At 40.8% G+C, this 25,679-nt stretch overlaps 2 protein-coding genes and 4 non-coding genes across 7 annotated transcripts; all 6 read right to left on the bottom strand.

The window, feature by feature from the left end:
* Positions 1-776: 776 nt before the first annotated feature.
* Positions 777-7,879, bottom strand: C16H18orf32 (chromosome 16 C18orf32 homolog). 2 transcript variants are annotated; one of them, XM_037806187.1, is made up of 3 exons: positions 6,845-7,879; positions 2,041-2,223; positions 777-1,505 (listed from the first exon to the last, which is right to left on the bottom strand). In XM_037806187.1, the coding sequence occupies exons 2-3, from the start codon at positions 2,203-2,205 to the stop codon at positions 1,440-1,442; spliced, it is 231 nt and encodes a 76-aa protein (XP_037662115.1). In that variant the 5' UTR covers positions 2,206-2,223; positions 6,845-7,879; the 3' UTR covers positions 777-1,439. The 2 variants fall into 2 exon arrangements, with proteins under 2 accessions (XP_037662115.1, XP_037662116.1); XM_037806188.1 differs by lacking the exon at positions 6,845-7,879 and adding an exon at positions 6,652-6,819.
* A 146-nt stretch (positions 7,880-8,025) lies between these two features.
* On the bottom strand, positions 8,026-11,933 carry LOC119511679 (60S ribosomal protein L17). Its single transcript, XM_037806186.1, has 7 exons — positions 11,873-11,933; positions 10,989-11,041; positions 10,861-10,901; positions 10,213-10,347; positions 9,897-9,995; positions 8,771-8,962; positions 8,026-8,104 (listed from the first exon to the last, which is right to left on the bottom strand). Exons 2-7 carry the CDS (start codon positions 11,026-11,028, stop codon positions 8,057-8,059), a joined length of 555 nt encoding a protein of 184 aa, XP_037662114.1. The 5' UTR covers positions 11,029-11,041; positions 11,873-11,933; the 3' UTR covers positions 8,026-8,056.
* Positions 8,647-8,711, bottom strand: LOC119511941. Its single transcript, XR_005212282.1, has one exon. It is a non-coding gene; the product is annotated as a small nucleolar RNA SNORD58 (small nucleolar RNA).
* Positions 10,082-10,148, bottom strand: LOC119511942. The gene has a single exon (XR_005212283.1). It is a non-coding gene; the product is annotated as a small nucleolar RNA SNORD58 (small nucleolar RNA).
* Positions 10,717-10,781, bottom strand: LOC119511943. Its single transcript, XR_005212284.1, has one exon. It is a non-coding gene; the product is annotated as a small nucleolar RNA SNORD58 (small nucleolar RNA).
* On the bottom strand, positions 11,127-11,192 carry LOC119511944. The gene has a single exon (XR_005212285.1). It is a non-coding gene; the product is annotated as a small nucleolar RNA SNORD58 (small nucleolar RNA).
* Positions 11,934-25,679: the final 13,746 nt, after the last annotated feature.

Below are 25,679 nucleotides of genomic sequence, written 5' to 3'. Positions count from 1 at the left end.
TCTTTCCCCAGACCAGCAAAGAACCACCCAGTTAACTCAGAATCTGAGAGATAATAAATCATCTACTAAATTTTGGAGTGTTATGCAACAATAAATAACTGATATAATCTGGTCTTAAAAAATATGTATCTTGCTGTCTGTTAGGCCCCAGAAAAAGAGTCTAACATATAGAAGGAATGTCTGATCCACGGGCCCTGCTGCTTATCTCATAAATACCAGGTGTGCCATAAACTAAGAGTTGAAGACTGTTTTAGGAATCCCAGTCACAGTGGCACCTAGACTCCAGAGGGCGGACAAGGCAAGATCAGATATGCCCATAAAGATGAATGACCACAAACAAGCCAAAAGGCCTGCTTCCTCCACATAGATAATACAGTGCACATCAAAGAGGAGTAGTGTGTTAAAACCCTAGTAACCAGTCAGCAGAAACTGATAAGCACTCACCCAACCGAGGCCCAGAACACACTCAGCAGGACCCTTCCCCCCCAACACCCAACATGGGTTTTTCCTTTAAACAATGCTGCTCTCAGATAGAGGGCTGGAGCCATTTTTCCTTTCTTTCTTTTCTGATGGCTCCCATCTGCTTTCTTCCTCTACTAAACCTTAAACGCTCTACTTAAACCATGACTCGCTGCATTTGTGTGGATTCTTGAACGGCTCTAAACCTAACACTGTCTCACCACTATACAGGTGCCTTTACACTATAATTCTGCTTTCTGATGTGGTGAAAATTTTCCCTTTTAAATATTTAAACAGACTTTAAACGAAAAAAAGAACAAGTTAAAATGATTATTTAATATGTTTATGAGAGTAGAAGGAATGCAACAGAGTAGAATTTTATAATATACATTGAACATTTATGTAAAAGATGTTTTATTTCTCAAAGAAGTTTATTCTATAATCCCTGGCTCTTCTATCTTCCTCAGAGTTAGAAACAGTAATTACTACTCTCATAGATAAACTGCTCCACTGTGTTGGAAAGTAATTTTTTCTTCATTATCGTCTCCCAAAACTCTATCTTTCATTTCACTGCACTGTTGCACAGTAAAAACGTACTTCATTTGAATTAGAAGAGTCCAAAGTAGAGCAAACAGCAGTCATTTTCATGTGAATGAATGCAAGAGCCCAAGGATCTCTAAGCACTGATTTAGTAATAAAGATGTCTACTGGCACAAACCTTCCATTTATTCATATTATGAAAACCGCAATAATAGAAACGAAAGTTACTTCAATGAAAAAGGCAGGAATGAGGTTATTAAATATAACTAAATACATCTGAAAAATACATACCATGTTATTTCCTGATTAGCATCAGTTAAATATCTACACTATCTATCCTGAATTCTGGTCTGAGAGAAAAAAGTGAGAGACAATTACAAGGAAGACAATTACAATTATCAAGTCCATTTTAAAACAACGAAATCCTTTGAGAAAACGTGTTAGTCCTTCTTTTTATCAAAGGTTTCTGTTGGTTCTTTTGTCGGTAATCCATTTATGTCTGTACCCTAAAGTGAAAAAACATTTTAGAAATTATTAAACAAAAAGACACTCATTATAAGATGTTGATAAACTTCAGAATGAAAAACTTTACAGGATGGCTAAATTAGCACATAAAGTATAATCCATCCAATTTAACAAGCACAAATGCTAAAGATAACAGTTGTCTGGATATTCATGTCAAAAAATATCATTTTGTTAAAACAAAACAAAACAAACAAACCTCAATTATCCTTCCAATTAAATCGCTTACAAAAAGTTATCAAATAGTGAACTGGCCAATATTATCATCTCTTCTCATCCTCCAGCTATTTACAATTACGCTCACCAGGTAGGAAATGTTATTAACTTGGCCATAAGGCAAGAAGCAAATAGAAGCCTAGAACATTAAGTACTTAAAAACAAAATCGCCAGCTTTTAAAAAAGAAGAAAATTAAGACAACTTCTTGAAGTTTTTGGTTCCAAAAGGGTTAAGAGCTAAGTGTTTACCCTGATTGTACCACCCTCTCATTTGCTCTATTCAAGGCATTTTAACGTTCTTACCTTATAGTCTACTTTGCCTTTATTTTTGTCATTGGATTCTTGTATAGCTTTTTTAGGCCATATACGACTAACAAAAGGGGAAATCAGAGGGTATACATATGGCTCCAGGAATTTTTTGTAGATCCAGAGCAGAACTGGAATGACGATACAAGGAATGCACACCATTGTCCCAGGCGTGAGCTCCTAAACAATTAATATTTGAGAAGAACAAACAAATTAGTTCAACTTAAATTGACTGAAGAAATTTACCTAGATTAAGATACTTGAAAGGACTACTTCTTCATTGAAGACTTAAAACATTAGCCAAAAGCAAGCGTTTATTAAATAAAAATGCTGTTATCGGCAAGGTCAAGGGGTAATAGATGGTAGACATGAAAATAATGGTGAGGAGCCTGCCTCTGAACTTCTCTGTTCATCCTCCCACAACCATAAACTTAATAAAAGAAAGATCACCAACATTTGCTGGGTTCTAGAGAGTATATTAAGCCTTTTACATATTTCAACTCATTTAATCCTTAAAAGACCCAATGAAATTGGGTGCCACTGCTATCTACATTTACAGATAAAGAAAAGGAAGTACAAAGACATTGAGGAACTTGGTATTTTCTACTTATACTCTAGTTTACTGTGACTGTACTCCCAGGGCCTAATCATTTTCAGGGACTGACAAAATCAATTAGCCAAATTTACAAAGCTGAGGGCAAATCCTGAATTATTGAACTCAACAAGAAACTCATCACTGTGGACGATTTCCAGGCTGCAAACCAGCTAGTCTTTCCCAAGCAACAATTCTCCCTTGGTATATTTGTTTTTTCAATTAAGATGTGCCACATAATAAAAAAATTCTATATACCAGGAATGAGCCTGGCCCTGGTAGCAAGGGATTGAAAATGCCTACTTCCTACCCCATCTCAATGGTTGCTAACATGACCACAGACACAGGGAACTGGTGGTTTGATGGGATGAGCCCTCTACTGTAGGTTTTACCCTTGGGAAGACGGTTGCTGCAAAGGAGAGGCTAGGCCTCCCTATAATTGTACCTAAGAGCCTCCTCCCGAATGCCTCTTTGTTGCTCAGATGTGGCCCTCTCTCTCTAGCTAAGCCAACTTGAAAGGTGAAATCACTGCCCTCCCCCCTACGTGGGATCAGACACCCAGGGGAGTGAAGCTCCCTGGCAACGTGGAATATGACTCCCGGGGAGGAATGTAGACCTGGCATCGTGGGACGGAGAACATCCTCTTGACCAAAAGGGGGATGTGAAAGGAAATGAAATAAGCGTCAGTAGCAGAGATTCCAAAAGGAGCCGAGAGGTCACTCTGGTGGGCACTCTTACGCACAATTTAGGCAACCCTCTTTAGGTTCTAAAGAATTGGGGTAGCTGGTGGATACCTGAAACTATCAAACTACAACCCAGAACCCATGAATCTCGAAGACAATTGTATAAAAATGTAGCTTATGAGGGGTGACAAGGGGATTGGGAAAACCATAAGGACCACACTCCACTTTGTCTAGTTTATGGATGGATGAGTAGAAAAATAGGGGAAGGAAACAAACAAACAAACAGACAAAGGTACCCAGTGTTCTTTTTTACTTTAATTGCTCTTTTTCACTTTAATTATTATTCTTATTATTTTTGTGTGTGTGCTAATGAAGGTGTCAGGGATTGATTTAGGTGATGAATGTACAACTATGTAATGGTACTGTGAACAATCAAATGTACGATTTGTTTTGTATGACTGCATGGTATGTGAATATATCTCAATAAAATGAAGATAAAAAAAAATAAAAATAAACACAGAAAGGAAAGTTAAAAAAATAAAAAAAAAGAAAGAAAATGCCTACTTGACCAAAAGGGGAAAAAAGAAAGGTAAGCTGAGGTCACAATGGCTGAGAGATCCTAAATAGAGTCAAGAGGCTATCCTGGAGGTTTCTCTTATGCAAGCTCCAGCTAAACATCCCAAATGGCCACAGTATGCCATGCTCTTACCAAAAGTAGTTCCCAAATACCTAGGTCCCTACCTGAGATTCTATAAAAGATTCACTCACTAAGTTTTATCTCTCAGACACTTAAATCCACCAGAGTGTTCCTCTACCAGGAAAGTCCTAAAACCCAGAGGCAACAGCTTCTTTTAAGATCAACAATCAGATGCAGCCCCCTTCCCGATACTTTCGAAACCCCCTTTCAATATGAACAAGTTAGGGTGCTCACTGCCTAGACACCCCGAAGACGGAGAAAGAGATTAAGTGAGAAGAAGGGGTAGCAACAAACAAGATAAGATTTAACAAAGGTCTATGAATAGTGAAACTTTATATAAATACATAATTTTAGATGCCAGGGTGTTGGAATAGCTGGAAGGAGGTAAATGACATGGAGGAACTATAACATCCTTTGCAATTTGCTCTATAGCTACTCACTGAATTGTGTTTTGAAAGTTTTCACCTTTCTGTATTTACCTTATATTGCATAATGAGGAAAGAATTGAGACTGTGGAAATATAACCCATAACAATTTTTTAAATTACCCATGTAACTGCTTGTTGAACTGTACATCCAAAGTTAACACCTTTTTGTATGTGTGATATATTTTACAATAATGGAAATGACTCAAACGATGGAACTGTGACCCATGACATTCTTTGAAATTTTAATTGTACTTTGAAAGTTATCACTATGATGTATATAGGTTAAAGTACACAATGTTAAAAAATCCTATATAGTATTACAATATAAGCTATAAGGAGACTACATTTCCTTGATGATTAAAAATAACTGGAATTTCTTAAAACCAGCAATGTCTTTTAAAAACTCAGTACTAGTTTTATAGTATACTATTAAACCGAAAGACTTCATAAATTTAAAATAATTTTTAATTCCTTAGAGGATGTAGGGCCTTAAAAACTAAGAAGCTTCAGAATAGTGCATAAGGAAGGCATTATATTCAGAATGTTAACATTTGTTTTCAAAATATTGTAAATTGCATAATGTTTGTTAACAAATGAGTCAACATCATGTCTATGCTAAGGCAATTTTAAATTATTCACAATAGAACTGTGGTATAGAAAATCCAATCTGAATGAGGCTTTGAAATGAATTACAAGCAATAGCTAATTAATAAATTAAAATGTGGATTTACATCAAGGAACAACCAACTGTTTTACAAAGGTATACTTTGCTTAATAAAAGGATTCATAACTGGATTCTTCGAAATAGTTAGCACCCTAGTCAAATTAAAATAACAATTTAAGAATTTCCCCAAATAATTTGTTCCCTAAATTTTAAGGACATATTTTCTGATTAAAATAAGCCAAACAAACCCAGTAAGTCTTTTTCAGTATTTTTCAAAGAATCATATTTGGTCACAAACATTCAGAATTTAAGTTGCGACTTAAGAGGTGATTTGGTTTGGGACATGTGCTTTTCACAGACACCATAGTATTTAAGGAGCAGACTGTCTGATGTCAGCTGCCTTTGAAATCTGCCGCCTTCTTTTTTAGATTTTGTTCTTGGGCATATTATTTAATTAGTTTCTGCCTTATTTCCCTCATGTGTGAAATGAAGACAATAATAGTACTTATCTCACAGGGGTGTAGATAAATTAATATGAGTACAAAGCTCCTAACAGTGTCTGCACACAAGAAGTGCTATTTAAGTGATAATATAAAGGAAAAGAAAAGATCCAAAAATTGTGACTTGACCAAGGTTCACGCAGGAAACTAGTAAATAATCTAGATCTGGTTAAGAGCAAAATCCCCCGTTCTGGTTTCCTAGCTCAATGCTCTTGTCTCTTCCTCTTCCAAAAATACAATTAGCATGATATTCCCCTTCTAGCAAACCTTCCATAGTAATTAAACCTCTTCAAAACAAGTGGTAATGCTATATTTGAGCACTTGGTTAAGTTGGTGACTGTCAATTCCTCCTCTGTTCAGAATCATTTTTACTTTTGTAATCTGTAAGAATTGTTTTAAATGAGCTCGTCAACACTGGTAGTGATGGCTTATACAAGGCTTTCTAGCTCTCTTCAGAATGAAGCTCTTTGTATTTTACCTATAACCTAATCGTCATAATTTTCCAGTGAGATATTTTACTTCACTGTGTTTGGAAACTGGCTTAGAGGTCTAGGAGAGATTATAATTTGACTCACTTTCTCCAAGTCAGTTCTCAGCTATCACAACAAATCGTGCAAAACTGATTTGAACTGTTGGAAGACGCGAATTTTCTTTCATCCGACTTAGTTCAAAACAATAATGGAATAGAGGAAACGGCTGAGGCTCTATCGGAAATAGGACAGGTACAGCAGGCGAAGCCCCCTGCCTTTAAGTAACCCAGTTCAGCACATGATTTATTGGAGTCAAAGAGAGCAGGGACAATCTGAGTCAAAATCAGCGACTGAAAAGGAGGCTGGAGAAGGCAGGTGGTGAAGGTAGTTGAAGAGTGAAGTAAAGGAAACTGACCATACGAGGCTAAGGAAGAAAACAAAGTGGATACAGAGAAAGGGAAGGTGGAATGAAGGCAACGAGAGTGGGTGGCCGAGAAAAATGGAGAAAGAGGGCAGAGGGCGAAAGGAGGGCGGGTGGAAGGGGCACGAGTTTTGGAGGACGAAGAAAGGTATACCGTGAGAGTGCAGGCGGGCCACAAAGCGCAGAGGAGCGCAAAAAGCAGAACGGACCACCGGAATGATTCGGGTTTCGCCGCCCGGGCGGGAGCCTGCGGAGCACCTCGAAGGTGCCGGCCAGAGCCCCGAGGTCAAAGGCCATCACCACCCCAAGCCATAATCTCAACCCCGGCCCATCCCAGACCCGCTCACCAGCGACCACGAAGCCCAAGAGGAAATGTCCGCACTTCCGGAGGGAGGGACGTGGCTGCAGCGGACCCAATGAGCGCCTCAACAGAGGGCTGACAAAGGCGCGCCTGCGTCAGCCTGAGGACACGCAAGACGTAACGGTGACGTCCAGGAGGAGGCGAAACTACTTCCCGCCGGACTTCCGGCGCCGCTGCCGCGAGCCCTCACCAAAGGCCGGGTCTTCGCTAGCAAACCCAAAACTCCACTGGAAGAGAAACGGCTTCCTAAATGGAATACGAGAATAAATGCCAAAACATTAATCCAGGGAGATAATGGCCATTCTAATGGCTCACCACCCTTAGGGAAGGTATTTCACTTGTGATAGCTAGGTGTTGTCAAACGCGGTTGTGGCTATTTATTTTGCTAGTTTTACAGAGCCTTAAGTTCAAGAGCAAGGGACACAAATTCAAACTGGTGTGTTGGGAATGCTTATACCATTTCACTCACTAGGATGGGTATAACGAGGTGTTGGCCAGGTGTGGAAATTGTGACCCTCATATACTACTGGTGAGATACAAAATAGCTGCGCTGGTAATATCGGGCAGTTACTCAAATGGTACTATATAGTGGTTATATGATCCAGCAACTCCGCTCCTGGGTATATACCCCAGAGAAATATATGTCCTCACAAAAACTTGCAAAAGTTCAAAGCATTATTTGGAATAGCTAAAAAATTGAAATCCAACTGTCTGATTGGATAAAATTTACACAATAGAAGCAAGCCAGCCACAAAGGATCACAATTCCATTTACATAAGATATCCAAACCTAAGCTAATCTACAGGGACCAAAATAGGATGGCCTCGGGCTGGGGGACAAATGACACTATTGGGTTCAGGGTTTCTTTTCCGGGTGATGAAAATGTTCTCAAACTAAACTGTGGTAGTTGTTTAACTCTGTGAATATACTAAAAGCCATTTTATCATATACTTAAAAAAATGGGTCAATTGTATGGTATGTTAATGAAATTGCAATAAAGCTGTTTAAGAGAAATGGTCAGTTGCATAGCCCTTATTTTGGAAATTTCCATCATATTCCATTTCTATCTTATGCAAAGAAGCACAAAGGGATTGAAAACATGTGTATGAACCAAAATAATGACAGGCTAAAAAATATTTAACAAATTTAATAAGCCAACCAACATTCTGCTTTAATTTGCATTTAATTTATGATGAATTTATTCCCGAGCCATAAGTTTTTGTTTCTTCAGTTTCTTCTGGGATATCTGGGGAAGAAAAAGAAAAGGGCTACATAAACATCCAAACAAAATTTCTTGAGTTGGTAAATGACAGAAGATATTCACTTATCAGACATGGAGAGATGGACATAATCATTCACAGATGCTTGTTTTTCCAAACCCAGACTGTGGCATGGGTTTCCTGGAGAAACCCACACTATGCCATGAAGGAGGCGGCACTAACTCAGTGAAAGAATACCTAGAAATTTTGGACAAGAACATTCAACATAAAGAGAGTCCTTTGGCATAGAGAATTAGGTGATATGAGTGTGGAGGAGAGGTTTTAAGAGCAAGCAATAGGAGACTCGAATGTTTGGCCAAGAGGTCACAATGAAGACTGGAGGCAGGGAGCCCATTTAGTAATGCCCTGAAATAACTCAGTGGCAGCAAGGACAGAGGAAAATGTTAAAGTGATGGAATCAACATTGCCCATGTTCCTGGCTTAAAGAACTGAAAGTTATCAATAAATGAAATCAAACTTAGTAGACCTGGACGGTAGGTGGGGAAATCCATTAAAAGGGACAAAAGAGGTTGCTCAGAATAGTTTTTCTTTCATGGTTATTCCAAAGGTGTCCTAAGATAGTCATCACAGCAACCACAAATCTTCCCTATTATTATACAAAATTGAAACTAATTAACTATTAAGTAACTTACCTTTTTCTTCTGTGCAACCTCTTCTTCTGGTTTAGGAACAATCTGTTCTTTCTCAGTAAGGATCATCTCAATGTGGCAGGGGGAACTCATGTATGGGTTAATCCGACCATGAGCTCTGTAAGTCCGGCGGCGCATCTTGGGGGCTTTGTTCACCTGGATGTGCTCAATGACCAGAGAATCTACATCTAAACCCTGGGAACAAAAACAAATTCAAGTAACCATCATTAATTATCCAATCTAAATGCTACAAACTGCAATGGAAAATACTCCCACCCATGCCCCAAATTCCTGCCTTCATGAAATAATTTCCAGAAGGCATCCTGATGTCAATAATCACGTATTTGTTCAATTAGTGTACCTTTCCTTAAGTTACCAGCAAAACTCAGTGCTAAATGCAAGGTGGAAAGTGGTCTCCTTAAAGGCATTTTAGGCTTGGAGCCGCAGACCTAAATTAATCCCAGCTCTTGCAGTTCTGGTCCAATTTTTAATTGCAAAATGAGGATAAGTCCTTGTATTTTGTCAACTATACCACTAGAGGATTTTAACATTCAGATGAAATTTACCATCTCTCTCCATTATGAATGTAGGCAACAAAACATATTAACCACACCCCCCGAAGTCACCAGTAGAAATCAGATCTTTTTATCACATTATAGTTATTGCAGTTAACATTTTATACTCACCAGTTATTACAGTACTATTACTACAGATACCAATATATTTCTTTCCTCTGTAATCAGGATTTTGCAAATAGTCTTTTACTGTTTGTATTTAAAATATTAAAAATATTCTGCAAAAAGGGTTCACAAATCATGACACCATCAAAAAGGACTGTGGCAAAATACTTCCAGTGTAAAAGACAGGAGAAAAAAATCTCCACGTACTGGGAGTAAAGGGTGATGGTAAGTCTCAGGCTTGAGGGGACAGCAGACCATGCCTCTGCTGTAAACTAACAAAATTTTGATCTGTTGGAGACTGGAGGTAGAAATGGGGGTGGGAGATAAACTATCAATCTAGCAGATATAATTACTGAGGGTAATACCAATGAAGGAAATAAGCCTTAACAGAAACATTAATTTAACAACCTATTTAAACTGCATACACAGTATATTAATAGTTTATGTACCTTAAGTTCAGCATTACTTTCTGCATTTTTAAGCATGTGTAACAAAAATTCAGCACTCTTTTTGGGCCATCGACCCTGCGTCCAGCCCCACTGTTTGGCCTGAAAGACAATGAGAGGCAATTAATCATTTCCCTTGATTTAAATTTATGTTATAATCAAGATGAACTACTTTATCCAACATCAAGGTTGCTCAGAACGTGTTTTTTTTTTCATGGCTAATCCAAAGGTGTCCTAAGACTGTCATCACAGCAACCAAAGAGCTGACAAAGGCTATTTTTCTTCATAATCTGTCTTTTCAAATGGCAAAAATTCTCACCTGGGCACACCTACCAACACCACCGTTGTAACGACGGAATGGCACACACTGCTTCTGTAATGTGACATCTTTCAGATACTTGGTGGCTTTTCGAATATGCATACCCTTGATGGCCTGAGCAGTTTCTCGGGTGTTCTGTTTAAAGTACGAATAATATAAATGCTTGGTTAACAAGGAATTGTTGGTTAACCATGTTAAGGGGTTAAATTTTCAGATTTTTAAACATCAACATGTTAACAGTTAAAACCCCCTTCCTATTCTTGGGAGGTGAGGTAATAGGAGAAACCACAAGATTAAGACACAGACTCTTAGTTTTGAAGCTAAGGAAAATCCTAAACCTCCAGTTATCCATTGGGAACTGTTTTAAAACCATCCATTTGTAAATACAATTATGTGTCTCATCTGCACCTGCACACCAGGTTCTCAAGTAGTTTTCCTCTATTCCACAATCCTAAATATGTGTTCATTATACCATGACACTCAACGTCCTAAAGGAAGGTGGCAGCCACTCAGAACTTATTAATTTTCACGGTAAATCCAAAGGTGTCCTAAGAAAGTCATCACTGCAGCTACCTTTACAGATGGTTAAGAAATACACACGAGGACACGTGGAACAACTCTCACAGAATGTAACTATGATTCACATACCTTAAAGTGAACACGAAGATTTGAACCTCTTGATTTGCATGCTATAAAATAAAAAGGTTTGGTTAATTTGGAGTTATCTTGTTGTTTCTTATCCCCAGATAGGAAATATTTATCTCCTGTTCACTTACATTTTGTGGGGTTTTCAGGGTCAAGTGAGTAGCGAACCATTTTCAGAGATCACCTGGAAAAGAACACAGCACAAAATTCTGTCAAGAATACCTACTTGCAGTAAGGAATGCAGCTTTAAGTTCTAAATGCTATCAACAGCTGCTCAGATACCAGCTGTTTTCAGGAATAATTCAAAGGTGTCCTAAGAAATACCATCATTGCAGCCACCCTTTTCTCCATCCAGTGCTTTCCTCACATAACCAGTTACTAGAGCAGTGTTGACATAAAATAAGCGACCCCTTTTCTTTGGAAGAAAATCGAACTTGGTATTTCAGGCGTAAATGACTTGCATTCTTTAGCATCGCGGAACTGAACTACAGCCCAATCTTCCGTTTCCATAGAAACTCTCTTGTTTCAGCCCAGGTAACACAGTCTTTTCCACAAAGACGTTCCAGCTATTTACTCACCTTAAGCACCGCCGAATTTGAAACATTCTTTCAAATGAGAAAAGCCTCGACACGACCTTATTGCCCTTATCTTTCGCTGCCAACAACAAAAGCGCCACCACGTACTCTGCCACCAAACACCGCGACACGCTGGGCTTCCGATGCTGGGGACGGCACCGGCCACTGGCAACCCCGTCTCCCCGCGGGCGGAGGGGCCCTGCCACCCCCACTCCCGCCCATCGAGCCCCTCAGCGGGCCACAGACGCCCAAAGGCCCCACCGCGCCAAGCAGGGCGCAGCGCCACGTCCCCCCGCATGGAAGACCCTGCCTCCAGCGAGAAATCACTAGCCCTGGGAGTTCTCCTCCCGGAGACCTCGAGACCGGTGGTGCCAAGGGAAGGATGGCGGCGATGACCGGAGGATTGAGTTGTCGGAGCGCGACACCTAAGACACACTCACCTCGCGCCGCTTACGGGAAGAGGAAGAGCAGCGGTTGCTGGGAGAATTCATGAGAACTCGACCTCTCGCGAGATTTCTTGTGAAGAAACGAGGTTTGAAGGGGGAATAAGGGCGGAGCAGATAGGGACCGAGGAAAATGTTTCAGAAGGTCTAGAAACGAATTGGCTCCTTAGAGACTGTCTGAAAATGCTCTGTATTTTTGTGTGTCGGGAACCAAAGTCATGGGTTTTAAATATCAATTAATTAAAAACAGGTTTGTAGTCCTAGAACAAGGACAAGGTTCAAGTCCTAGGACATGAACAAGATATTTTATTTATTGGTCAACATTCCGATATCTCTGAGAAGTGGTTTGTAAATGGACTATTAAGAAGATGCGAGGAATGAGATGTAATTAGGATAATCAGGAAATTCCCAGGATAAGAATATCACCCCAATGATTGTATGTGTGAGGAATGTGCTGACTGAAGGGTCTGGCTTCCTCCTTGCTTCCCACTGCCACTTCCAGATCTTCATCTGGTGGAGAAAACCCCATTGGCATTTTCTTTCTGTCCTCCTCCCTTCACAGTCCTTGGTGGTGTTGGCACTTAGCTTTAGGTCCTCTCTCTATTTCCTGGGGCCATCACTCGAGGCAACTTCAAACTCCAGTTGAAGGAACTCTAGACAATGCACTGGGCTCACACGGTTCCTTGACCTCAATTCTAGAGACTTTAATTCTAGGTCCTTCACTTCTATTCCCTTGACCAAATGCTAGATTCCATCACCTTTCCTCAGGAATGGCAGGCTGAAAACTCCCAAACTGATGTCTCCACCCCATGTGCCCTCCTAAACTAGATCAGAAATCAAACTTCTCCCTGGACATCTTTCCTGGGAGCATATTTACTAAAGCAAATATCGGAAACTCAATATACCCTTAAACAGAACTCATCATCTTTTCTAGCAGGTGTTTCTTCTCTGTTATGCAGTAATAATTAATAATAAAAGCTAACACTTAAGAGAGTTCACTAAGTTCCATGCACTATTTTCAGTCCTTTACAATTAATTCTTAGGACAACTCTTGAGGGAGGTATTATTAGCTCCATTATATAGATGATGAAGTTGAGGCAAAGAGACGTGAAGGAATTTCCCCCAAGGTCCCACAGCTAGTAAGTGGCAGATTCTGAAGCAAATGCAGGCTGCAAGCTCATCATCACTATACAATCCTGCCTCTCTCTCCCTGACATGGGAGTGGCTTCCTCTTACACCTAGGCTCTTAAAACAGAAAGCAGGGAGACACTCTCCCCTCCCTCTCCTTGCCTTTGCACAAACAATTAATAGCAAAAGCTGGATTACTGCAAGAGTTACCTAAGTGGCCTGCATGTCTTTATTTTTTCCCCTCTAATATATCTTCTATATTCTTGACATTTTTCTACAATGGCCGCCAAAATGATCATGTCATTTCTCAGTTTCCTTTTCTGGGGTTCCTGTTCCAAATCCTGGGGATGTCTTAAGTGCTATCCATGATTTGGCCTTTGCCTTCCTCATCTCTTACCCTTCTTTCTCCCTCCCCTATACAATACTCCTACCATATTGTCTCTGAGTTTAGGGATCAAGCCTATGGTTAATAAATAGATATGGCACCACATTTTTTAAAATTGCCTTTGTTAAATTTAATGGAAGCATTTTACAATGTTACTGTTTACTAGACTCCATTTTGCATTGATTATATTTTTTCCCCAATACCATTCCTTTTTCAGCACCTTGCAAGCTTGACATTCATTTGTTCTCCCCCATGTGAAAACATTTTTATATTTGTACATTTAGTCACCATCATTGACCACTCTAGGTTTCAGTAAGTTATACAGTCCTAGTCTTTATTGTCTATCTCTCCTTCTGGTGTCATACATGCCCATAGCCCTCCTCTTGCAGCTTTACTCATAGACATCTTTGTTCAGTGTACTTACTGTATTGTGCTACCATCACACAGTATTATGCTATCCATTTCTGGATCCATACAATCAATCCTGTTGAACATTCTATACTCCTTCAACATCAAATGCCTGATCCCTGCCCTCTTTCTGTCTCCTGATATCCTGTGTTCTTAGCTTTAACTCTCGAAGTTTCTCATTAATGTTATTTCCTATTAGTGAGACCATACAGTATCTGTTCCTGTGTTTCTGGCTAACTTCGCTCACCATAACATCTTCAAGATTCATCCACATTGTTACATGTTCCATGACTTTGTTCTGTCTTACAGCTGAGTAATATTCCATCATCTGTATATACCACAGTTTGTTTATCCACTTGTCCATTGATGGACATTTTGGGCTGTTCCATCCCTTGGCAATCATGAATAATGCCGCTATAGACATCGGTTTACAAATGTCCGTTCATGTCTTAGCTTTCAGTTCTTCTGAGTATATACATAGTAATGGAATTGCTGGATCATATGGCAATTCTACACTTAGCTTCCTGAGGAACCGCCACACTGCCTTCCAGAGTGGCTGCACCATTCTGCATTCCCACCAACAGTGAATAAGATGGCACCACATTTGTTTCTATGTCAGCCAGCACTGGACTAGACCAGAAGGAATTCAAACCTTCTCAGAGTATTTCCTTTTGAGTGAATGGTTCATCTTTTGAAGCCTCAGTGATTTTTCTATAAAACATAAATGAATGCTTTACAAATTGTATATGATATGTATTCTCCCAATCTGTTGTTTTTCCCCTTTATTTTAATTTTATTTATGGATAGAAATCTTAATTATTAAAGCAAATAGTGTCAGTTCTTAGCAATTAACTTATTTTGATCATTCATCCATTCAACACATATTTGTTGAACTATTATTATATGCTTGCCATTGAGTTAGATGCTGAACTATAACAGGGACTAGGAAAGTCCTTAATCTCAAGGAACCTACAATCTTGGGGCGAGGATAGAGATGGAGAAATAGGGGACAAGGAGGTAAAAGCCAATTAGAATACACTGTGAAACTGCTAAGTGGGGTGAACACTGTGTGCTTTACTAGTAGCAAGTAAAGACAAATCCTCACCTAACCTTGGGGTCATGAAGCCTTCCCTTAGAAGATGAGGTGGCAGCTGGGCCCTGATCAACCAGGAGCTAGCTGGCCACAGCTCTCCTGCCAGAGAGAAAGTTCTGTTATGGGAACTACAAGTGTTTTGGGTTCTTTTTAGGTGAAGGAAGGGGAGAGGTGACCCTGATCTGGAAGGATCTTATTTGTCTGCCAAGAAACTTTGAATTTATCCTAAGGGCAATGAGAGACTTTTGAAAGATTTTAAACCCTTGCACCAGGAAGTGAAGGCAAGACTTAATCAGATTTATTTTTGAAAGGATTACTCTACCTGCAAGCATTCGGAATGGACCAAGGGGGCTTCAAGACTTAGAGACTGGTGAAAGATGATGGTGGCCTAAACTGAGGTTGTGGCAAAGAGGATAGAGAATGGTGAATAAATAGTAAAAATAACAGAATTTCATGATGGTGAAATTATAAAAGTTGATAGCTTTGTAATTTCACTTACCTTTTCTGCACCTTTCTCCCTGATTGTGCTGGCAGTGTCCTCCTCATTGAACTTGTATTATAGACTTCTCTTGCCTCTCTTAGTATGACAAAGGAAAACTAGCTTTATGGAATACAGCTCCCTGAGGTGTTTTGTATTGGATTGAAAGGAAAAGTATGACTCCCTATAGAGGAAAATTTCATTCATCAGCAGTGGGGGAGGCATTTTCAGAAGTGGTAAGGTTTGCAGATGGGTCCAAAAAGGATCTTTCCTGCTAACCTCAGCTGATACCACTCTTAAGAGCAGAATAAGGTCATTTGAGTAACAGCAGGTGATCCCTAACCCACTCAGAGGCCATCCTCAGAGAAAAGAGAGGTAGGCAAGTGGGGCTATTTAGAATAGTTAGGTCATTAAAAATAAGGTGTTTGGAATTTATTGTAATAGTAATGGGAAACCATTGAATGGCTTTAAGAGGTGACATGATTTAAGATTTAGGTTTTAAATAAAGTTACTCTGCTGTCTGGAGAACAGATTGTTGAATGGCAACAGTTGAAGCTGGGGGAGGATGGGAGGTTCTTGCAAGAGCTAATGATAGCTTAGACTAGGATGGTGACAGTGGAAAGGGGGAAAAGAAGTCAGATCCGGGGTATCTTTTGGAGGTAGAGCCAACAGAGCTTGCTAATGGATTGGATATGGGAAGTGAGGGAAAAAGATCAAGGATGGCTCCTAGAATTTTTGACTTGTACACCAGGTGGTACAGTAAGTATACTGAGCCTGGAGGAAGAACAGGAAGTAATAAAGCAAGCATTCTGTTTTGGTCATATTCAAAGCTTTCCATTTTAATGTATAAAATTTTAAAAAACACAAAAGTAGAGAGAGAATAGAGAATACAGAATAGAGAGAATCTCTTCTGCTACCTTCTCCAACTTTAAATACCCTTTCAGAAGTATTTTAAAGAAAATCCCAAATATATCCTTTCATTTGAAAGTACTTCAATATGTATCTCGAATAGATAAGGATTTTCTTCTGTTTGTTTGTTTAACATAACCACTGAACCACTAACACACCTAAATCAACAATAGCAACTATAATTTCTACTATATCTCACACCTAGTCTTTGATCAATTTTCCCTGTCTCAAAAATGTCTTCAGAGTTTATTTGCTCATATCGGGATTCAAGCAAGATCCAAATACTAAGTCACTTTTAATCTATAACTGTTTCTCTCATTCTCTCTTTGTCCATCCCCCCACTTCCCATTCAATATCATTTATTTTTTGAAGGGACGGAATCATTTGTCATGTAGAATTTCCCACATTTCAGCATTTGGCTGATTGCATCCACAGGGTGTCATTGAACAGTTTCCTCTGTCCCTCAGATTTCTTGGAATTATTCTTTGAAGCTTAATCTGATTTGGTTCAAACTTTTGGCAAGAAAACTTCATAGGTGCGTTTCCTATTGCATTGTTTTTCTCAGGATGTACATATGTCATTTGGTTGTCTCATTTTTACTGATGTTACTGTGGGTAAATAGGTTCAGGTAACCTATTTACCTATTACTTCCTAGATAAGGCAACCTCCCACCACCACAGGTGCCTCTTAAAGTGCATGTGCACATTCCTAAGTTTCCTAAGTACCATAACTATCTGTACTAGAACCACTCCTGCTACATGTAAGTAATTTCAAAGAAACATGTTTATGATCTTGTAAATTCTGAGTTGGCTCTGTGCCTTCCTTGTTCTTGCCCCATATAACCCCCTATAACCCCTGGGTGGCATGGAACACTACTCTGAACACCCTGTGGCTGCCCAGGACCACCCTCCTGGTCTGTAAGTTCCCTAATAAACTGTTACTATTTTGCTATATGGAGTGGCCTGCTTCAGTTTTTGGTCTTAAGTGCCTGTCAAACTCTGGAAGAAACTATTCTGTAGGTTCATGGCCAGACAATTGGTGAGCCAGCCAGGAGACCAAAAATGAAACAAGCAGAGCGAAATGGGAATCTCCTGACACAATATCATGACTGATGGGGGAAATCCCCGGGTGGGCCAGTATGTTGGGGGAGGTAGCCCATTTTTTAGAACAGTTCCACTCAGCGTGTGAGTGTGCGGACACCCCCAAAACACCAGTTGGAGCTTGGAAGTGAGTAGAGACTATGAACAGAATCTGGCAATAGAAGACAGTTGAATGTTTTGCAAAGATAAATTCCTGAAGGCATTGCAAGACTAATTTTCTGTAGGAATGAACATAAAGTAAGGAGGATTGATTCCTAAAACACCTAAATATGCAATATCATAACATTCTATTTATTTTTCCAGCATCATCTCTAATATTTCATAGAATTGTGCTTACAAGCACAAACACTAGAGCCAGACTTCCTAGTTTCCCATCCCATCTCCTCTCTCCTTTCAAGGATTTTCATTTACTAGCTGTCTGAACTATGGAAAGTTACTAAGTTCTCAGTGTCTCAGTTTCTTTATCTGTAAAATGGGGATGATAACAATAGAACCTACCATTAGGGTTGTTGTGAGGATTAAATGACTTAATACTTACAGAGCACTTAGAACAGTATCTGGCACACAGCAAAGGCTATGTAAGCATAAATAAAAAATCATCAATTGTATTTCAGAGAAGGATTTCCTAAATTAACAGCATGATCCATCATGGGTTTCTCCCTTCCTCCCTCCTCCCTCCCTCCCTCCCTTCCTCCCTCCTCCCTCCCTCCCTCTCTCCCTCCCTCCCTTCCTTCCTTCCTTCCTCCCTTCCTTCTTCTCTCCCTCCCTCCCTCCCTCTCTTTTAAAATCTTTTTCAGCAGTAGTGTTAGCACTACATCTTAGTGGAGAGTGTTGCTATAGGATATGGAAAACACTTTTTAAATTATATTAACAGTGAACGGAACAATAGCCACTAAAATCACTCATGCTCACAGACAAAGTGTTGAGAGACAGTAGTCACACAAAAGTAGTATGATCATATTTAATAAAATTTCATTTGTATAGAAGACAAAAAGTATCTGCTCTGCAAGAAGTCAGGATCGTGGTTATCCTTGGAGGAGGGCTGACTGGAAGGAGACACAAGAGGGTTTCTGTGAGCTGATAATTCCTGTTTCTTGATCTGGGTGCTGGTTAAACAGTTTCTTAATCTGCATGCTGGTTGAATTTATGAAAACTCAGAGTAGTTCATAGAGTTGTACACATGATATGTGCACTTTTCTTTACACACATATTTCAGTAAAAAGTTTACAAAATCACTTGTATGAAGTTTCAATGCTTTTAAGTAACAGAGTGCTTCACAAGATGCTGGAAAGGAGATATCTGTGTATATCTATCTTGGCCAAAGTGGCTCCTCCACATGACAGTTTACTCGGCTGTGGAATTAGGTGATTCTTGATGACTTTTACATTTAGGAAGATTCATAATATTTCAAGTTCTGCAGCTAAAAATATTTTACTATAAATGTCACAGATTATATGCAGCCCTCTCAGTTGGCTGCCAGGCTTTTACCACCTTTCCAGGGCCTGGTCCCCAAATCCCCCTTTCTCAGTGCTCTGATGCCTGCCCTCGTCACCATGGAGCTAATGAAAGTGTGTTTAGGGGGATTATCCTTGCTCCGAGGCACCTGGTAAATTGGCAAGGCTGGGAATCTGGGACTGGATCCCAGGAAAGCACCAAGAAAGCCACAGCAGAAATTCGGGCCTGAGTAATAGGAATTGGGCAAGGTCAAAGAAGGTGGGGCTAGAAGGCACATCAAACACAACTCTCCAGAGAAGCATCTATTTCATTCACCTTAATGGCAACCACTGGGGCTATACTTACTATATAGGTCTCTAGGGAACAGAAGAAAACAAACCCTTAGCCTTTTCAAAGTCATAGCCATTCTCCTTGCTGACCTGACAAAGACAGATGTCAAGTGGGCCCTGCAGGAGTTTGACAGTTTGCCCAGACATCTGTTCTCAGTTGAGGCTATAAATCTCTTTGGATAGTCTGCCTGGCATATTAAGCCATTTGTCCGATACAGATCAGGCTGACATTTTTCTTAGCGATGAATGTCTTTGGGTGGGGATTTTCCGATGAGGGTATACTCACTGTTCTTATCTTTGGCATTGTTGCCCACCTCCCCTGCCCCCTCTGCATATGTAATATGTTTCAAAGGGCTGGCCCTATACCTCTGGGGGAGAAAAGTCTTAATCCTTTGGCAGGAATCTACTCTCCTCCATCTGTGCCTCCCATAAGATGCTGTTTTGAGCTTCACTTAGCAATTGGCCTTGTGAGCCAGGAACAGGGAATTCTTTTCTTGAGAACAAGTAAAATGCAATCCCTTACTCTAGGGCCTGGAGTCTTTTATTTGCCTCTTGGCCAGCATGCTGCTGCCCTCTCCTCCTGGCTGCCTGTGTGCCTTTCCCTTACCTCCCTGAGCTGGCCCTGGTGGAGGTGCATCATGAGAGAGATGTTGGCCTTGGGTGAGTGGGGCAGGAATCCAGGTCCGATTATTTCCCAGCTGGGTGTCTTGGGCAAATTACTTGGTTTTGCTGAGCCTTGCTCCTTCATCTGTGAAAGAAGGATAAGGATGTCAATTGCAATGCTGTGAAAGTTAAAAGAGAAATTTAAAAAACATCCTCACTAGCACAACATAGATGTTTAGTAAATACTGGCTCCTTCCTTTCTCCTCCCTTCTCCTTAGAATTTGTTCTTGGAAATCACCTTAACTGATCCTTCTCCCAACACAGGGATTTCCTCTATGACATCCTGTACTGGCTACTCTTCGGGCGACCCCTCCAGATCAACTCTCTGGCATCCATGCTGTGCTCTCTGCTCCGTGGGGCTGAGCCTAGAGACGGGGTGGCCCAGGCCTCCCTGCCAGCTGACAGCTGGTTGGGAGTGGCCATGGTGGGTGCCGGTGGGAGATGGGAGGAGGGAGCAAAGAGAGGTTGGGCTATGTCTTCCCAGCTCCCTGGCTGTCTCGGCACCAGGTTCTGGGGTGGCATCATCCCTCCAAGATTACGGGCTCTTGCCAGATGGCCCTTTCTCCACAGCTTGGTGTCTCCTTTGGCTCCTCAGCCCTGGGTGTGGTGATGTCTTTCTGCTGTTGCCAGTTGCTGGGTGCCTTGATGTTCCCTGCTGGTTCTCTTAACTGTGCCCACATCACTCTTTGCAGGGGCAAAGAGTGATCAGAGGGCATCTACCACTATTTACATAAAATTCCCTGCTGTAAATTTGGGGTGTCTGCTGTTCTCCTGGAATCACTCTGATTAGGTCGGGCAGCCTGATCAATGGTCTGCTCTAAGCTGCATCATCTGTGGGTACTGCTTCTGCTGGTTCTCATCTTCTCCTTTGGTTCCTGCAGCCAGGAGCTCCAGGGAGAGTGCCCATCTCTACTAACTTGATAGCTAGTTTCTAGCCTCCTCTGATGCTGGCAAAGAAATTAAGGGCTACTTACATGACCTAGAAGCCCTTTAGATGATATACAAACCTATTTCCAATTACATGGCTATGTAATTGATTCTACCCTCCATATTTGCTGGAGCTTTTCCAAAGGATGATCACCCTCAACCAGCCCTGGAACGCCACAGTCTTTGGGGAGAAAGCATTGCCTGGCTGGAACCTTGAAACCTAGACTTCTCCTAGCCTGAAAACCATGAGCCAATAAACCCCCATTATTTAAGCCAACTCATTGCATGGTATTTGTTTTAGCAGCTAGGAAATTTGCACAGTTTTTGGTACAAGAAAGTGGAGTGCTACTATTGAAAATACCTAAAAATGTGGAAACTGCTTTTGGAATTGGGTAATGAATAGAGGCTGGAAGAATTGTGAGGGCTTAATAATGAGCAAGAGCTATAGAGATAGTTTGTATTGCCTCTGAGAATACATAATTCATCATGAACAGAATGTTGGTAGAAATATAGATGTTAAAGGTACCTCTGGCAATGCCTGAGAAGGAAATCATGAAATTGGAGGAGAGACCATCCTTGTTATAAAGTGGCAGAGAACTTGACGAAATTGTGTTCTGATGTCAGATGGAAGGCAGAACTCGCCAGCCAACAACTTGGATATTTAGCTGAGGAGATTTCCAAGCTAAATTTGGAAGGCACAGCCTGGTTTCTTCTTGCAGCTTATAGTGAAATGAGAGATGAAAGAGATAAACAGAAGATTGAACTGCTAAGCACAAAGAAACCAGCAAGTGATGGTTTGGAAAATTCTGAGCCTGTCCAGATAGTGTGCGCCGAGAATAGGCCAGAAGCGGCTCTCTCGGGGATTTCCCTGAGCTTCCAGAAAGTGAGGCCCTGAAAAATAGGGCTCCAGGTGAGGGATGACCTGAACATAGATCCATTCAGCCATTTCAGTGGAAGTCAGAATTGGAAATGCAGGTATCCAGAAGAAATCTGTGGAAAACTCTATTGAATTATGGTTTGAAGTGCATGCAAAACCAACAAGATCTTGGCAACATTTTGATGCCTGAAATGGACAGAGAAAGGGTGAATTGAAGGACGAATGACTTCCAGGGCAAAATCACATAAGCAAAGGTCTGGACCAAAGACATCTCTTCGGGCCAAGAGAAGGGGGCCCCATGTGCGTGGAAAGGGCAGGTCAGCCCCTGCGCTTGGAGGGGTGTGGGCCATCTGCCCAATGGCTTGGAGGGGGCAGGCCTTGTATTCCATTGTTCAGAGTGAGTGCTGCCACCCCAGTGCTTGGAGAGGGTGGGGCCTATACTGTCCTTATGGCTGCGGTGTAAGTGCTTGGAAGGCTGGGGCTGCTGCTCTATTAGGCCAGGAGGATAAAGCTTTAAGCCTCTAATGGCTGTCAGACCTTGAGATCTAATGGACTTTACTTTGCTGGGTTTTGGGCTTGTTTGGGACCCATAACATCTACTTTCCTTCTAATTTCTCCCTTCTGGAATGGGAATGTTTATTTTATACCTGTTTCACTATTGTGTATTAGAAGCAGATAACTTGTTTTCTAGGTTTCACAGGTCCGTCAGAAAGGAATTTTACCCTAGATGGACCACACCCATAACTGATTATTTTTTAATTCAGTTTTATTGAGATATGTTCACATACCATACAATCATTCATGGTGTACAATCAACTGTTCACAGTACCATACTATAGTTGTGCATTCATCATAGTTATGCATTCATCAACCCAATCTATTTTTGAACATTTTCCTTACACCAGAAAGAATCAGAATCGGAATAAAAAATAAAAATAAAAAAAGAACACCCAAATCATGCTCCCCATCCCACCCTATTCTTCATTTAGGTTTTATCTCTGTTTTTCTACTCATCCATCCATACACTGGATAAAGGGAGTCCGATCCACAGGGTTTTCACAATCACCCTATCACCCCTTGTAAGCTACATTGTTATACAATTGTCATCAAGAGTCAAGGCTACTGGAATGGAGTTTGGTAGTTTCAGGTATTTACTTCTAGCTCTTCCAATGTATTAAAACCTAAAAAGTGTTACTTATATAGTGTATAAAAATGTCCACCAGAGTGACCTCTCAACTCCATTTGAAATCTCTCAACCACTGAAGCTTTATTTTGTTTCATTTTGCGTCACCCTTTGGGTCAAGAAGATGTTCTCAATCCCACGATGCCGGGTCCAGATTGATCCCCAGGGATCATATCCTGCGTTGTCAGGGAGATTTACACCCCTGGGAGTCTGGTCCCACATAGGGAGGAGGGCAACGAGATCACCTGCCAAGGTGGCTTAGTTAGAGAGAGAGGGCCACATCTGAACAACAAAGAGGCACTCAAGGGTAGACTCTTAGGCACAATTATAAGCAGGTTAAACCTCTCCTTGCAGCAACAAGCATAATAGGGGCCAGCCCTAAGACAGAGGGTTCAGCACATCAAGCCGTCAGTCCCCAGTGTTTGTGAGAACATCAGCAACAATCCAGGTGAGGAAGTCCAACATCTCTGCATTCTCCCCCAGCTCTTCAGGGGGGCCCCAAATATATATATATAGAAATAAATTCAAAGTTATATGAACAGTTGCAAAAACAATACTAGCCCCATACACAGAATTCCATCACACCCTGACCCCCCTCCCTCGATAGCTCAATCCACCAACTTTAACATGCTGTCACATCGCTATTTCTTTCCCTCCCTCCCTCTCTATCATCCATCATCTATTGCTCTGTCTTCTGAACATATGAGAGTTAGCTGCACGCATCCTTGAACATACACTATAATTCACATATAGACTTCCCATGAACAAGAACATTCTTTTATGCAATTCCATTAAGCGCAGCTAAGAAGTACAAAAGATTCAACAATGATGCAAAGCTTACATTCTTTATTTCCTTTTCCTTATGTCTCAACTGTGTCCCTTTCAGCCACCTGTCCTCTATCCTCCAATCCCATCCAAGTTCACCCTTAGCATTCAATTGTCATCTAGTTAGACTGTCTTTTTTTTTTTTTTTCAGTTGTGGAAACATATACAGCCTAAATCTTCCCATTCCACCCCCTCCCTAGCCTTCCATTAGTGGGATTAATCACATTTAGAATGTTGTAATGCTCTTTCCCACCATCCATTACTAGAAATTTCCCTTCACCTCAAACAGCAACCCTACACTCATTTCTTAACTCCCCATTGCCCCTTCCCCCAATTCTCTTAACCCAAACTCTACTTTTCATCTCTGTGGTTATATTCTCTGATAATTTTTTTGTTTTTACTGTGGGGCTTAAAATTACCCTCTTAAATCCATATCAATCTTGTTTTTCTTTGATACCACCTTCACTTCAATAGGACACATAAACTATGTTCCTATACTCCTTCATTCCCCCACCTTTATATAGTTGTCTAAAATTACATATTTTACATTGAGTTCAAAACCACTGATTTGTCCTTAGAGTTTGTGTATTTTTTTATTTAGTCTTGCAATGTCTTCTTTATGCTCTTCTAGAGTCTTCTTGATTTCCTTTATATCCCGTACTATGGTCTCATTGTTCATCTTTAGTTCTTTGAGTAGCTGCTCTAGGTGCTGTGTCTCTTCTGGTCTTTTGATTTGGGTGCTTGGGCTTGGGTTATCCATATCGTCTGTTTTTTTCATATGCTTTATAATTTTCTGTTGTTTTTGGCCTCGTGGCATTTGCTGAACTTGATAGGGTTCTTTTAGGGTTTGTAGACCTATTGAAGTCCTTATCTCTAATTTATCAGATCTACAGCTTCGTGGAGTACACTTTCTCTAACTAACCAGCAGGTGGCGTCCACGAGCCACCTGTTCTCCACAAGCCAGTTCACCCCTGCTTAGCCTTTTTGGTGAGTGGGGGAGTGAGTCTTGTGGGGCCCAATTGGTGTACCAAGCTTGCGTGTGTAGTTGGTGTTGCCTGCCCTGTATGTGGGGCGTGTTTCTGGGCAGTCGGGGAGGGGGGTGGCCCTAACGATCAAATCTCCCTGGTGATCCTAGAGTTTTAAAGCTGCTGCAATAGTCTAATCCTTCAGTTCAGTCCTGCCACAGTTTGTCTCTGCCACTGACCCACAAGTCCTTGGTATTGGCGTATGGCTCCTGAGACTTGCAAGTGGGCCCCTCTTCCAGGCTGTGCACCCTGGGTCCTCTGTTGAGGGATGACTGTGCTATGTCACAGGTGAGTGCCGTCCCCCCAGGGCAGTTCTGGGCTGCTGGGCTGTGTAGGGAGGCTCCCAGTCTGAGTTTGTGTATTTTTTATCATGTAGGAAGTAAATAGCGGAGTTACAGTTCAAAAATTATTGACTTCTATTTGTATTCCATTGTGGTTGGAGAATGTGCTTTGAGTGTATTCAATTTTTTTTTTTAAATTTCTTGAGGCTTGTTTTATGTCCCAGCTTATGGTCCCTTCTGGAGAAAGATCTGTGATCACTAGAGAAAAATGAGTGTCCTGATGATTTGGGATGTAAGGTACTATATATGTCTGTTACAATTCTCTATATCTCTTTCTCCTTTCTTTGTTTCTCTGTTGGTAGGGCTCCCTTTAGAATCTGAAGTAGGGCAGGTCTTTTTTTGGCAAAGTCTCTCAGCATTTGTTTGTCTGTGAAAAATTTAAGCTCTCCCTCAAATTTGAAGGAGAGTTTTGCTGGATAAAGTATTCTTGGTTGGAAATTTTTCTCTCTCAGAATTTTAAATATGTCATGCCACCGCCTTCTTGCCTCCATGGTGGCCACTAAGTAGTCACTACTTAGTCTTATGTTGTTTCCTTTGTATGTGGTGAATTGCTTTTCTCTTGCTGCTTTCAGAACTTGCTCCTTCTCTTCAGTATTTGACAATCTGATCAGAATATGTCTTGGAGTGGATTTATTTGGATTTATTCTATTTGGAGTTCACTGGGCATTTATGCTTTGT

This window comes from Choloepus didactylus, chromosome 16, assembly GCF_015220235.1.
Source record: "Choloepus didactylus isolate mChoDid1 chromosome 16, mChoDid1.pri, whole genome shotgun sequence".
Lineage (NCBI taxonomy): Eukaryota > Metazoa > Chordata > Mammalia > Pilosa > Megalonychidae > Choloepus > Choloepus didactylus.
Note: the sequence above shows the minus strand (reverse complement) of the source record. Positions and strands in the feature narration are given on the sequence as shown.